We start from the raw sequence: 14727 nt of genomic DNA on the forward strand, positions 1-14727 counted from the left end.
ACTTCAACTTAGCTATAGATCTAAGATAATAAAAAAACAGCTATTTTTAACAACAACATTTATTTGGCGATCGGATTTAAGCTCGGAGTCAAAAATAAAGCCAAGGCTTTTCACAAAGGAAAGTTTATTCCCAGGAAGCAATAACGGATTGTCATTAGAATCCATACCACATCCTTTCTGGCCAAAAACAATAAACTCTTACTTGTCCTCATTCAATTGGAGAAAGTTGTTTGCCAACCAACACTTCACATCAGCCAAACAGTTATACAAAGACTCAAGAGAAGACTGCCCCCCATATTATTTTATAGGGAAATAAATTTGAGAATCATCAGCTTACTGATGGTAATTTATACCATGCTTATCAAATATCTTTTCTAATGGAAGCAAAAAAAGGGAAAACAAAAACGGTCCCAAAATCGAACCCTGAGAAACCCCACACATTAATGGTACAACAGAAGAAGAACAGCTTCCCAAACTGACTGAAATGGTTCTACCCTTAAGATATGAGGAAAACCAGTCTAAGGCTATACCCTGGACACCCACTTGGTCTTTGAGACGATCAATGAGGATATCACAATCAACCGTGTCGAAGGCAGCACTGAGATACAACAGTATAGTGATAGAAATTGCCCTCTACTTAGCAGCCTTGCTTAGGTATATGCAAAAGTATAGCTAATGACTTTTCCAAAAGTGTCACTTGCCTGTAATTGAACTGCTTTCCATATGCATCTGCCAAATTAATAATTATAAATGCAATATAATGGCTCTACTCCAAGATCTAGTGAGCTGCCTTGTTGTCTGCTGTCAGCTTAAGAAGCTACCTGAACATCGTAAGGGATTGATTAAACTATCTACGTCACCAGGATTTGGAACAGGGCCATTAACACAGTTTTTATAATGTATTTAATATTGACGCTAATGTGCAGGCACTGTTCATGTCTCATGTGCACAACATTTAAAGCATTTTCACAGGTCAATTTTAGATGTAAAACAGGATGTTTCCGTTTGTAATGACTCAGGATTGACATGCTTGTGTTTCCAGGTTACTGGGAAGGATACACACTGACAGTAGAATGGTAGAGTATATAAAAACAGCGTTCGCTGATGTGCGCACTTAGATAATTGAGTATTGTGTTTGAACAGGACCCCGCATTAGATTAATGATTTATTCAGGACTTACAACAGCGCTGGTACACGACACACTTCTGTCCAAACCGCCTCCAGGATTGTGTGGAAGAATGTTCCAGCTTGCAGTCTCAGGCATTACCTGTTAAAGTCTGCATGAAATCAACATTTACACTATTCACATACTGTTTTGTTTACCTCCTGGAAACGCAGCCCAGTGTTAAAGTGCTATACAAATAAAGGTGACTGGCAGCAACCTCCGGTTCACGTGGACAGTATTTCCTTTGTGACTTAACCCCATAGCCTATGTGCCAACTGTAAGAGAATGCTGTCTCAAAAGGACAACGTTATTTTGTAAACAGTGTCTTTTCTTCAGTGTTTGCTTCACAGTATAAAGGCCCGTTCACACCAAAGAACGATAACTAGTCTATACGGATAACTATAACTATATAGTGTCCACACCAATGCACGATAACGTTCTGTTTTATTCTGTTCTTCTTCTTCTTTATCAGCTGGAAAATCATTCTGAAAGTGATTCTACCGATATCCTCTGTGTCATTATCATTGTAGTTGCTGTGTAGGCTTCCTTAATTTTTTCAGATAATTATAATGCTATTGTCATCGTTATAGTCATCCTCTTATTACTGTGAAAACCTCACGTGTATGGAGTTTGTGAAGACGCGTATTGATCTAACATTTCATTTTTGGCTGATCCACGTCAATGAACTTCTCCTGGGAGGAGAGAAGATCAGTTTGTGCGTCCTCCGTGACAACCTAAATTAATAGGTTTTTTTTTTTTCCTTTGGTTCTTTGGCAACAAGCAGGAAGATCAACACGTTCAAATGAGCTCAGGAAACTAACACACATTATACTGTTAGGTGAGGTTGCTTAGAAACTGCCATTTATTTATTGAAGATCACTGACAGCGTGTCTCTCACTGTACTATGAGACACATCACAGCACATCACATAGCTCCAGTTCCAGGAGTGAGGTCTGAAGATCTGAGCTGTAACTAAAACTTAGTATGAGCTCACAATATACACAAATTATTTTAGTTTAAACCACCTAACATACAGACTCAATTAGTTTGTCTTGTTTACATTTTTTAGCCTTAGATGTGTCATCTTTTTTTTTGTTTTTTTGTTTTTTTGTAGAGTCTACACTTTTTATGAAATTAAAGATGAAAGTAAACTCTCCGGCTTACACTTTTTGAATGACTTCCATTACGAAATTTTCGAATAGGCCTACTGATTTTTTTCTAAATGCAGAAGAAATAGCTAAAACCTAAACTTACCTAACACGTTTGCAAATAACACTTTAGCAACACTAAACGTTATGTTACAGCAGAATGCATTAAATAGACGGAAAAATAAAATAAATGGAAGGAGGTAACCATAGCAACAGCTGATCGCTCGTTTCCGATAAGACTAGTATGTTAAAATTATGAACGGACTGTGTTACACATTACACGAATAACCACTTTTGTGTTTTTGGTTTTAGTAGGCTATTTATAAATAAAATGGCATGGGGGCCCATCAGGACTGCCTATGCATAGGGCCTGGGTTCTTGTGCAACGCCCCTGACTGGATAACACAACAAAAACATATAAATTGGATTATTTATTACTGTATTATAGTTTTGCATACCACAAGTGTATTACAAAACAAAAACAAACAAACAAAAACAAACAAACAAACAAACTAAACGTCAGTGTTCTGTTTAAGAACGTTTGAGTAAATAATAATACACTGTAAAAAATAAGTGTCATTTTAACTGTACAATTTTGTAAAAACGCTACAAAAAAAAAGTGTTAATAGGTTAACAGTAAGTTCCTGTACTATATACAGGGAAAAACTGTAAAAGATCTAACCTGACATTTCATGTAATTTTACAGTAAAATGCTGTTAATTTTACAGTTTTTTTAAAGTAAAAAAGAACAAATCAATGTATAATTTACAGTCAAAAACTGTAAACTGATATTCCCAGAATTCCCTGTGTGACGCTCCACATTTGAAAGTATTTTGTTTAAATAATCATGTTTTTTAATAGTTTTTTGTTATCAGTTGTACATTTGGGCTTTATGTTACATCTTCTGCTGTTTAATGAAAGTTTATTGAATTGTTTAAGTATCGTGTGTCACCATGATGGTGTTTTGTGTTTGCATGAATGACTTTGTGCACCTTCTATATATTAATTATAAACTTCTGCTTGTGGCGAAGCTACTTGTGATGAACTTCGATTCTTCATGTGGCTTTCTCTTTTACCACCTGCATTATTATGGTGGTTGTCAGTATGTTAAAGGTACAAAACAGATTTTAATAGCACTGTGCGTTTGTTGAATTTACTGGTTTACATTAAAATTTTCTTGTTTGTAAATAACAGTTTTTATACTGTAAAAATTTACAGTTTTTTGGCCGTAATTCTGTTTACAGTTTTTCTGTATTTTTTACAAAAGTATTCTGGCAACCACAGCTGCCCAAATTATTTTTTAAAAACTACAGACTTTTTTTTACAGTGTATTTTTTACAAAAGTATTCTGGCAACCACAGCTGCCAAAATTATTTTGTAAAAACTACAGACTTTTTTTTACAGTGTAATAATAATAATCGATTCATTAGAAATGGGTCATAATAGGATATTTCTACAGCACTAGATTTACTGCAGCTGTCTTTCCTTGAATCGCCCAATACCTAATTTTGGAGTTCCGGAAACTGAGCGTTCTGCGCTTGATGAACGGAGCGCACTGTCTACCGGAACATCCATTAAGCCCGGGAGGTTAACGGAGGACAAAGACTCCATTCGTGGAAATGAGGGCCTTACTCTCGTCTGGATATGTTTTGGAGAACTGTGATTTCTTTCACCGCAAATTCACCGGACTTGCTGAATGGGAATGCAATTAAAAAGAGAAGACAACCCTGCAGCCTTGAGCTACTGCAACTCGGTAGTGATAGAAGTTACCCGTGGCACACCCTCCTCTTCAAAGTGGGTGTGTTTGTAACTTTATGAAAGACTATTCTACCCTTGTGAAGTAAATAATTATATGTAACTTCGTATAGAAACATTGAAGCCTATCCATATAATGTTTAAAAAAAAACATTCGTAACCATTTTGCGTTAATATGAGCAAATTGTTTTTATTATTATTCCTGAAACGCTGCATCATCGCGTGGGTGGGACACGTTGTTCTCATTGGTTCATTCAAGTGGCTGTGTGGGCTGCGTGGATAAAAGTATGGAGACTGGATCCAAGTAAGAGCAAACCGTAGATGGATAAAGAGTGACTCCGTCAAAGGACACGAGGACAAAGAAGTTTCAGCCAGCTTCGCCAAGTGATCGCCTTGACGCTTGGAGAACAAGAAGCTCTGTAGGTACTCAAGGTAACAGAGGAGATTTTGTGTTGGCACACGTACCTCACTATATACTAAAGCTTTGGGATATTAAACGGGTAAGAAAAAAACAACATAGCCTACCTAGAGAAAGAAAGACCTTAAACATAATTGATGAATTGTTGAAAAACCTCAAAATCCCCCCAGCAGAGAAGATTATCTAACGCTCGTTTTCTTCTCTTGTGCCGCAGGAATCGCTGTAGATGATGGAGTGGTATGTCTTGGTGTTGATGCTGAGCTTGCCAACCTTGAGTCAGGCTGATTGTTCAGCTCAATGCATGAGATGCGCGCAACAGATCTCCGACCTGGACTCTGCAGTGAACCGCTTGGTAAGATTACTCTCAGTCCTGCTTATTTTGAAACAGTGTTTACATGCAGTTAACTTTGTCATAGATGCAATGAGAAGGGGATGAAAATGGCCAAACCGACAGAAACGGATTCAACTTGATTGGTTTTGTACTTGTGCTATGCACAGTGAAATAAAGTTAGCGTTTAATCAGAAGTGCAAATAGTATACAGCATTAGCCAAATTGAACAAATGAAGCATGAATGGTAATATAAATGAAAAAGGAGAGACAAGCTTCAAACTAAATCTAATACAAATCAAACATTTATAAACAAAAAAATAGAAAGGTATCTCTGTAATAGAAACATTTAGAAATGTTCGCATTTACAAATAAACTAGGCGCTTCTCTTTTGGGGCGCGCGCTTTCAGCACCATGGAGAGCGCGACGATAGCGCGCTCGGTAGATTATCATATTGAGGAAACTTATGCTGAAAAAAATATATTCATAGGCTATTAGACATGGCTTTCCGATGTAAAATTACTAATTACGGTTTCGGCATACAATTTTTAGATTAAATTATTATTATTATTAATTGTTTAGATGTTTTTATAGTTGTAGTTGTTTTTATAGTATGTTATTCGTAGAACTTTTAAACTGTATGGCATCAGACAATAAAACCCCTGAATTGGTTCTATTCTTAATGTTTAATCAATAACTATTTTGACTGTATGGAGTTCTCTACTATGATTGTTTTGAAATTAAAATGCACTTGATTGTTTATTATTAGATTCTGCAGAACATGCACTGGCTTCTTTCTTTCTATGTGATGGCTTTACTATCTAATACTAACTAATAAAACGCGTCAGGTGTCGGGATGGACAACTTTTATTTTCAAGTGCGCAGAGTCAATCTAAACCTAGGCTACTTTTCTTTCTGCAGACCTGCACTTTAGAATGTGAAGGAGCCGTTTCATCTACCAGTACATTGGACAGATGTGAGAAGGCTTTACAGGAGCTTTCAGATGAATTCGCAGAGCTCAACCCAGACGCCGACGGAGAACGCAGCGCGTTAAACGCGGAGGATCTCCAAGAGAAGGCGTCCAACCTGGTCAAACGATACGGGGGCTTCATCAAGAGGATCGACAAGAATAAAAATAAGTTTTTCGCCTCACCCTGGAAGGAGAACGCCATACTTAAAGGACTTTTCGCGAAGAAATACGGAGAGTCGCTCTCGAAACTGGGCGAGCGAGAAGTGGACGAGGGCGAAGACGTGTCCGCGGAGAACGAAACGGGAGTTTACGATGACGACGTGCCTTTAAACGAAGCCAAACGTTACGGCGGGTTTCTCCGCAAATTCGTGCCAAAAAGAAGCATCTTTGTGGATAACACCAGCCCGCAGGTGTTGCAGAAGAGATACGGCGGGTTCATGCGAAGAATTCGCCCGAAGTTGAGGTGGGACAACCAGAAGCGATATGGAGGGTTTTTACGGCGTCATTTTAAAATCTCCGTGCGCTCTGACGAAGAGCCTTCATCGTACGAGGACTATGCTTTATAAGCTATTGTATCATAGATAACCCAACCAGAACTCATTAAGCCAACTCATTTCAGTCCCTCCCCAAATGTGATGATCTTACACGTGTTGAGGCTGTTTACCTTCCCAAATGGCTGCTGACGCCATCAATCACCGTCAACCTGTCGATCATGCGCTCGGGACGTTTCTGTGACTGACCACTTGTTGTTCCCCGTTAACTTTACCCCCATGTAAGCAATCAGTACCCACTGCAGATAACGCTTGTTTAAGATGACCAATAAAGGACAAGAGCTTTACCTGCTGAAATTGTTCGGTAAATGTTTTGTGTGACTTAAAACAGCCGAAATGTTACGATTCACTACTATTTTATTAAGCTTAAACCATTTTGCTCTGTTCCAAAAAAGATGTTCCTTTCAGAATTGTCCATTTCAAAGTTAAAGAATAATGTTTAGCTATATAGCGCCACCTGTTGGTCTAATAAAAACGAATTAAATTCAACACTTGAAATTATTTTTTTCCTGTAGTGCTGTGATGAACAAAGACCTGTCTATATACAAAAAGAACCTTACATCTCTTCTTTGAAACAGCTAAAACACTTTGTTTTACTATGGTAAGTGTGTTGCATAAACTAATGCATAAATACAAGGAATATACATAGAGTCAGTTTTTTCAATGACCGCCTATTCTTAAAAAAAAATTGACATTTGATCTTGGATATCACATTGTTCATCGAGAGGTCAATTTGTTGGATTGTCTAATTTGTATTTATTTTGAAAGACAAGCCAGTTATGGTGCAAGTTAATGTGTTTTAAATAATTACGTCAAGTACAGATTTAATACTTTATGTAACAAGTATTTTCAGAAATACTAAAATGAAAGACATCAATATGGAAAAAAAACTGATAGATAAAATGTTATGTGAACAGTATAAATAATGGAGTGAGCGTTATATCCAAAAAACATAACTACAAATTATACACACACTGGTTAACCATGACAATTTAAGGACATAATGTGCCTTATGTTTCTTAAAAAAAAAAAAAAAAAAAAAAAAAAAAAAACAACCTTAAAGGGACAGTTCACCCAAAATGAAAATTCTGTCATCTACTCACCTTCAAGTTGTTCCAAATGTATGAATTTCTTTCTTCAGGTGAACACAGAAGAAGATATTTTGCTATTTTTTGGTAATGTTGGTGTTAAAAGTGTTAATTGTAGCCATTGGTTTGAATATTATGAAGATTAATATGGATGTTATTGAATTCATTGAATATCTTCGATTACTAACATTCTTCAAAATATCTTCTTTTATGCGCCACAGAAGAAAGAAACTCACACAGGTTTGGAACGACTTGAGGGTGAGTAAGTGATGATTAACTTTTGGGTGAACTATTGCTTTAAACATATCAGCCTATATTTCACCAAATTGTAGTTAGATTACAATTAAATCAAATGCAATGCAACAACTGCCATTCATAACAACACCATGGCTGTTTTAGCAAAAAAGTTTCAAACTGACCATAAAAAATGCAAAAAAAAGTTCATCATCTATAAACAAATTATATGATACATTGACATCAATAACTGAACTTCACAGATTCAGAATTTCACTCCTTCTGGTCATCCCTCTGTTCTGTAGCCGCTTCCGTCTGCGGCCCAACAGTCTCCTCAGTGGCAGTATTTACGCTACTGACGCCGCTGACTGTGCTCACGGGTACTGCTACTACAGTGCCGCCTGCGGCGCCCCCTACTGGTGCAGCCAGGTTCTGCACCGTAGCTCCAGATCCCACTGCGGGCAACGTGACCAGCTGAAACGGACTGACCACTTTGACGATAGTGGGTGCTGCGGAGCCCTGCGGAACCGCGCTGGTGCTCAACACAGTTAAATTAGAGCCTTCAGACTGGAGCTCGGTCCCACAGGGTGACGTCAGCACCGTGTATCCACCGATCAGGGGTGACTGAGTCTGAGTGGACAGCACCTTGTCCAGCGGGATGCCGGCGAGCTGCGTGATGGGCAGGGTGAAGTGTGTGGGCTGGACGGGCGTGGCAGCCACGGTGGCGGGACCCGAGACGGCACGGGTCAGACGGGGGCGTTTGGTAGTGGGAGGCGAGGTCACGGGGGTCAAGGTCATCAGGACGCTGTTGAGGTGCTGTGATTTGCTCTTTAGTTCTTTGGCGCGTTTGCGATGCTCGTCACACTGTTGCTCTAGGGCTATAAATGCAAAAAGTTAAAGTTCACTTTAAAAGCACAGAATAAACAAAAAAATCTGTGGCTGGATGAGGAGATTTACTCAAAAACAGGTACTGACCCACTAAGCTGCGTGTGTACTGCTCCCTACAGCGGTCCATCTGGCTTTTGTGACTGGCAAGAACTTTCTTCACCAGGTCCAACATCCCGAAGTTCTGGACGATGTTGTTGAGCAGAGCAGCATCTGTTGACAGATTACAGTAATGAACAATATCAAATCAGTTCAGAAGTCTAATAGAATATTTGTGTTTATCTGCAGCAAATTAAATCAGAAATAAAAACCACCATATATATAAAAAAAAAAAAAAAAAAAAAAAAAAAAAAAACAATCGTATATATATATATACATCCTTAATAAAATAAAATAAAAATTATTTATATAATATTAATTATATATATGTATGCATATATATAGAGAGAGACGCACACACTTACAAATTAATTTACAGTTAACTGAACATTAAACAACAACAAGAATATAATCTGTGTAATATATTCTGAAATATTCAGAAATACATAATTTATATGTATATATATATATATATATATATATATATATATATATATATATATACATATATATATATATATATATATATATTTATACATAAACACACACACAATTATATGTCATATTAAAAATGCATAAAATAAAAAAATACATTAATAATGAATCAAATTTGAATATCAAAAACAAACATATGCAACAAAACTAATTTCAAGCCCTGAAACATAAGAGCATGTACAGTACATCAAAAGGTTTTTAGGAGTATGAGAAGCAAATTTAGTTTAGTGTGTCCAAATGTTTGACCAGTAGCAATTATATGGGAAAATAAATGTTTGGTTCAAACTGATTGCAGCATTAGGTTGTTTAGCGCCGTCACTCTGACCTTTAACCTGCAGTGGCGGGTCTTGGATCCGCTCCTCCAGGCCTTTGAGAATCTCCTGGATCTCTCTCTGCAGGTCCTCCATCACCTCCTCCAGCAGCCCAGCATCCTTCAGTCCTCTCCAGAACGTCATGGTGTCCTCTGACATGGAGCAGACCGGCCGGCGAGAGCGTTAAACACATTAACTGCACAGATTAACTACAATACATTACAGAAGCCTCTCACCTCCGATAGCCGTGACCCATTCTGTGCTGTCGTCACCAACATCTGCAGAAAACGAAGCGGAGGATCCATTCACTGAAACATATTTACAAATGATTAATCACTGCTCAAACCATTCAGTGGAGCTGCTATGATAAACAGACGATGAACATAATAAAAATGTGAAAGCCCATGCATAAACTATCCGGATTCATTCTGTGTGTTCGTACAGTCCACGGAGGCAGGGGTCGCAGGAGCCGTTTCTGTGGACTGCTGGCTGCTGAGAGACACTCGTGACCCCACCAGGTCAATCTTGGTACTGCGGCAGGTGTTTGAACACAGTCTGGAGTGCTGATAAAAATCCAGCTCGCCCGAATCCATAATCTTCCTGCAGGAAAAACCAGGAGCTACAGCTGAACAATATACAGAATGATGATTTTAAAGTGTCAACATTTTATGGTGTTTTTATGAATTTTATTGTGTATATAATGACTTATATTCCAAAGATAATATTTTCGCTTGGAAATTGCTTTGAATTTATGGTACATACATACATACACTATTGTTCAAATGGTTTGGAGTTGTAAGATTTTTTAAAGAAGTCTCTTATGCTCACTAAGGCTATATTTATGTTATCAAAAATAGACCAAAAACAGCAAAATTGTGAAATATTATTACAATTTAAAATCACTGTTTTCTATGTGAATATCTTGTAAAATGTAATTTATTCCTGTGATGTAAAGCTGTATTTTCAGCATCATTACTCCAGTCTTCAGTATCACATGATCCTTTAGAAATAATTCTAAAATGCTGATTTGCTGCTCAAGAAATCTTTCTGATTATTATCAATGTTGATATTTTTGTGGAAACCATGATGCATTTTTTCATTGATGAAAAGAAAGTTCAAAAGAACCTCATTTATTTGAAACTGCAATCTTTTGCAACATTATAAATGTCTTTACTGTCACTTTTGATCAATTTAATGCATCTTTGTTAAAAGTATTTAAAGAATTAATTATAAAATAGTCTCAAACAGTCGTCATACTACATTGCACAAATAATACAAATATTTAATAATAAATCATAAAGGTCAGATAATCAGATATAATACCTTAAACACCTTCAGTGTTTAAATTTTCAGTTTGATAATCAATGAAATCTGGGATAACAATCTGTGCTTTACATTCTGCCATTTATTAATATTCTAGTATTAAACTGCCACTGCTGGGATGTATTTCTGGTTTATAACCTTCTCCTGCCACAAACCTTAACATGGTCCCATTGAGGCGAATGGCTCTCTTCCAGTCCTTCAGCGTGGACTTTCCTGCTATATAGACAAACTCTTTGGGACTGATGAGATGCTCGTTCAGCTGGAACACAGCAGTGATGAATATTATGAAGCGTTATGAGGAGCACGGCCACGGTGCCAGACGTGGAAAGCAGTTCTATTATTTCAAGAACAGATAAAACTGTCTATGTGGCAGAGGTACTGCTGGCCAGCGCAGTCCGTTACTCACAGCGGCACATTTACAGCAAAACAATGCAGTAGCTCCACAATCATTACTTACAGATCTTTTCTGAATGTATTCATGATGAGTGAACTATTTTCTTACTGTTTATAGAGAGATAAGGTTTATAGATGATAGTAAACGTTCTCATTCGAAGGAAAAAAAACATGAAAACCATGAAATAATACTGATGGATGTATGAAATTATGCAGTGACTGCAACAGGCTAAATAAATCAAAACTTATTAAAATCTTATTTAAACATTTTAAGTTTTTTTTAAAAAGTTATTACAGCAGATTTGCATGTTGATGCAATTTTAGAAATACAGATTCTGCTTTTTTTTTTTTTACATAAGACAGTGCTGTTTGCAAACATAATAAACAACCATAATAACATTTAATAAAAAAATGCATTAAGAATTTTTTTTTTTTTGCATTTTTATGTTTTGATGCAGTTTGAGAAATGCAGAATACGCAAACATAATAATTGCATCATTTGCATTTTTACATTTCTAAAGCAGATGAATGCATTCACCAAAAACAGAAAAAATATGATAAATTCTTATTATATCTGAATCGACTAGACAGTCCTCAGCCTTTAAATCAAAAAGTGAAAAATAAATTCAAGTGTGTCCAAACGTTTGACTAAAACACAATGCAGTGGTGTTTTAAAAGATAAGATTACATCATGTATTCACCTGCACACATTTGATGTTGATCCCGGGACACACAAACTTCTTCCAGACGAGGTTGGCTTTGCTGTCCCCACAGGTTATTGGGTAGAGAATATCACCCTCTACATCTGCATCTTCAGATATTTTCACTGCGCAAATATGAATACGGCATGTCTAATTACAAATAACCCATTAACTTTCAAAATTGTGTAAAGTTGTGTAACTTCCAAAAACAAAAAAACTGTGGATTTCAATAATTATTTTATTTCTGTCATAGTCGTAGTGCTAAAATAAGTATAAAATAATAAAAACTACACAACAAAAATACTCATTTTAAAATTAAAGTGAAAATATAAACAACAATGCATAGCAGTATGTGAATTAAATTAAAATAACACTGATATGATGAAACAGTGACCATATGTGTTACTCAACTGGTATACTACTAAATTGTTAGTAAAACCTAAAGTGGGTTACTGTGGTAAAATCACTGTAATGCACCCCTTCGAGTGGATTATCGCTTTACTAGAGTGCTTTAATCTGCGAAACACAATTCCTACTAGGGCTGCACGATGTGTCGTTTAAGCGTGCCGTACACGTCTGATTCGCGAACTAATGATTCCTTTGAACCGATTCAATTTAATGAATGGTTTAAACAACTGACCTGTCCCAACACTGAACTCACGAGACGTCTGAATTGGTGTATTAAAAAAAAATCTGTAACTCTTTACAATAATGTTCTATTTATTAAACTATTTAACTACATTATTTAACATTTACTATTACTAAACTGCACTTCTACAACATTGTTAATTTCAACAATTTAGGCTATAGCCTTCATTGTTGAAATCAAAAGTATTTGTTAACATAATTAATGCACTGTGAAGTGACATTACCAAACAATGAACAGCTGTGTTTTTTATAAACTAAGATAAACAAAGATTAATAAATATAGTAACAAAAGTATTGCTCGTGGTAAGTTCATGTTAGTTAATATGTTACACAATTCAAACCATATCCTAAAGTTACAAACAAATAATTTACTCTAATTTAAATAATACTCTGATGTTTAAATCATTTAAAATGAGAATGTAAGTGTGTGCTCAACCCCACATTTTTGTTTGTAAGAAAAAATTAGATTAGATTTCATATCGCAATATATATCGCAGAAAAAAAAAATATCGCAATGTAATTTTTTCCCAATATCGTGCAGCCCTAATTCCTACCCAACACAGTGTCCTTGGGCAGGGAGATGGTGGCACTAGACTCAGCCTCGGACTCCATGGTTTGCTCCATAATGTTTTCCCTGTGGAGGAACAGACAAAAGCTGCTGAGTCTGGAAGAGGTGCATGATGGGACAGCAGTGTTAGACGCTCACCCAGACTGTTCCAGATCCGTCGCCACCAGTATATTCTTCTCCTCCTCGGCGGGTGACGTCTGACCCGCGGTGTCAGGGGTCGTAACCACCACCACCTCCTCCATGTGCACGCTCACCTCAGAGGACGAGGCCATGACGTCATCAGCATCTGACAGGTGTCAATCAGCGTCTGATGGGGTAGAAATGATAATTAATTTTAAAAGATGTTTTTTTATTTACTCACTGTAGTCAGGTTTACTCAGACACACTTTTACAAATAAGACTACTCTGTTGGTACCATAGTAAAATTATGAATTGGATGGTTTTATCTTATATTTTTGATAAATAGCGCGATAACTAACGTTACAGCCACGTACCTTTGCATTCAAAAGATCCCTAAAAATACCATGGTAAATGTCCAATGCCATCGCACACTTTGTTAGTATAATAATTTATAGCATTCATTAATAATGATTAATTATAGTATGTAAGCGTGTTCACAAGATTATCAGTGTTTTGAGCAAACATCGCCGAATGTTTGCGCTTTTGCCCAAATTGACCGAGTTAAATACAAAAAAGTCGCGGGAAACGTGTGGGTACGTGGAGGAAAAATCGTAATTCAAATCACATGTAGAAAAAACAGAGTATAAATCGAAACTTTACCCGCAAGAGTTTGAATCCGTCGTGTTTAGGAAGCGCTGTGCAGACACACTCTACCGCGCACGCGCTCTCGTGACGTCACTCGCGGGGGCGTGATAAAGTGGGCGCGGTTGGCGGATTGTCTAAATATTTTTATTTTTATTTATTTTTTATTTTTTTTAAGTTCATGTCTTTGTTTTGTTTTAATTGAACAGCTGTTAAAGTTCTTCTTAGTATGATTAAAGAGATTTAATTAATTGTCCAGCGCTGAAGAAGAACCCAGTACTTTTCTGAGATTTCAATGACGCACAATGAAGGATTCGGGCTTTCTGGGCCTCCATGCGTCCACTCCTGGAAAGTTCATAACAAGCTGGTTTCATAGTAAACACGAAGTATACACAGGCAATATTTGGAAAATAAACGAATGAATAAATAAATAAATAGGTTTTACACTGCTGTTCACAGGTTGGGGAATTAGTAAGTATCTTCTATTCATCATTGCATTTGACCAAAACTACAGAAAAACAGTAATTTTGTAAAATATTATTACCATTTAGAATAATGGTTTTCTAAATGCTCTTCTTGGGAATTGAACCCATGACCTTGGTGACCTTTGAAGACAGGAATTATTGATATATATATATATAGTGTATAGTTTCCATATATGTTCTAGTCACAGAAAACATAAATCAACATGGTTTATTATGATTTATTTCTGAATTAAACAAAATATATATCTATATAATACTGATAATGAGACATGTTTCGAGATCGAAATCAGTTATCTTCAGAAAAAAAACGGATATTTTATATGTAAACATCATACATACTTTTTTCGTTTATTTCAGTAAATGTCATAAAACTAGCGAGTTGAGACAGCAGTAGTGACAG

At 36.5% G+C, this 14727-nt stretch overlaps 2 protein-coding genes across 3 annotated transcripts; one reads left to right on the forward strand and one right to left on the reverse strand.

Annotated features, from left to right (window-relative positions):
* Positions 1-4364: 4364 nt before the first annotated feature.
* LOC109061629 (proenkephalin-B-like) lies at positions 4365-6671 on the forward strand. 2 transcript variants are annotated; one of them, XM_019078736.2, is made up of 3 exons: positions 4365-4568; positions 4701-4838; positions 5736-6671. In XM_019078736.2, the coding sequence occupies exons 2-3, from the start codon at positions 4713-4715 to the stop codon at positions 6348-6350; spliced, it is 741 nt and encodes a 246-aa protein (XP_018934281.1). In that variant the 5' UTR covers positions 4365-4568; positions 4701-4712; the 3' UTR covers positions 6351-6671. The 2 variants fall into 2 exon arrangements, with proteins under 2 accessions (XP_018934281.1, XP_018934280.1); XM_019078735.2 differs by having other exon boundaries at positions 4365-4500.
* A 1068-nt stretch (positions 6672-7739) lies between these two features.
* Positions 7740-13940, reverse strand: gmeb2 (glucocorticoid modulatory element binding protein 2). The gene is made up of 10 exons (XM_019078753.2): positions 13861-13940; positions 13219-13387; positions 13067-13146; positions 11865-11989; positions 10926-11029; positions 9890-10047; positions 9684-9755; positions 9462-9599; positions 8633-8755; positions 7740-8535 (listed from the first exon to the last, which is right to left on the reverse strand). Exons 2-10 carry the CDS (start codon positions 13350-13352, stop codon positions 7931-7933), a joined length of 1539 nt encoding a protein of 512 aa, XP_018934298.2. The 5' UTR covers positions 13353-13387; positions 13861-13940; the 3' UTR covers positions 7740-7930.
* Between the last annotated feature and the right edge of the window lie 787 nt (positions 13941-14727).

This window comes from Cyprinus carpio, chromosome A23 (genome assembly GCF_018340385.1).
Source record: "Cyprinus carpio isolate SPL01 chromosome A23, ASM1834038v1, whole genome shotgun sequence".
NCBI classification, from domain to species: Eukaryota; Metazoa; Chordata; class Actinopteri; order Cypriniformes; family Cyprinidae; genus Cyprinus; species Cyprinus carpio.

Bases quoted from the DNA above. Each gene is read 5' to 3' on its own strand.
- LOC109061629 (XM_019078736.2), top strand. From the start codon at position 4,713: ATGATGGAGTGGTATGTCTTGGTGTTGATGCTGAGCTTGCCAACCTTG. The intron at 4,839-5,735 runs GTAAGATTACTC...TTCTTTCTGCAG, and splicing joins ACTCTGCAGTGAACCGCTTG to ACCTGCACTTTAGAATGTGA.
- gmeb2 (XM_019078753.2), bottom strand. From the start codon at position 13,352: ATGGCCTCGTCCTCTGAGGTGAGCGTGCACATGGAGGAGGTGGTGGTG. The intron at 11,990-13,066 runs GTAGGAATTAGG...ATATTTGCGCAG, and splicing joins GCCCAAGGACACTGTGTTGG to TGAAAATATCTGAAGATGCA. The intron at 11,030-11,864 runs GTGAATACATGA...GCTGTGTTCCAG, and splicing joins TCAACATCAAATGTGTGCAG to CTGAACGAGCATCTCATCAG.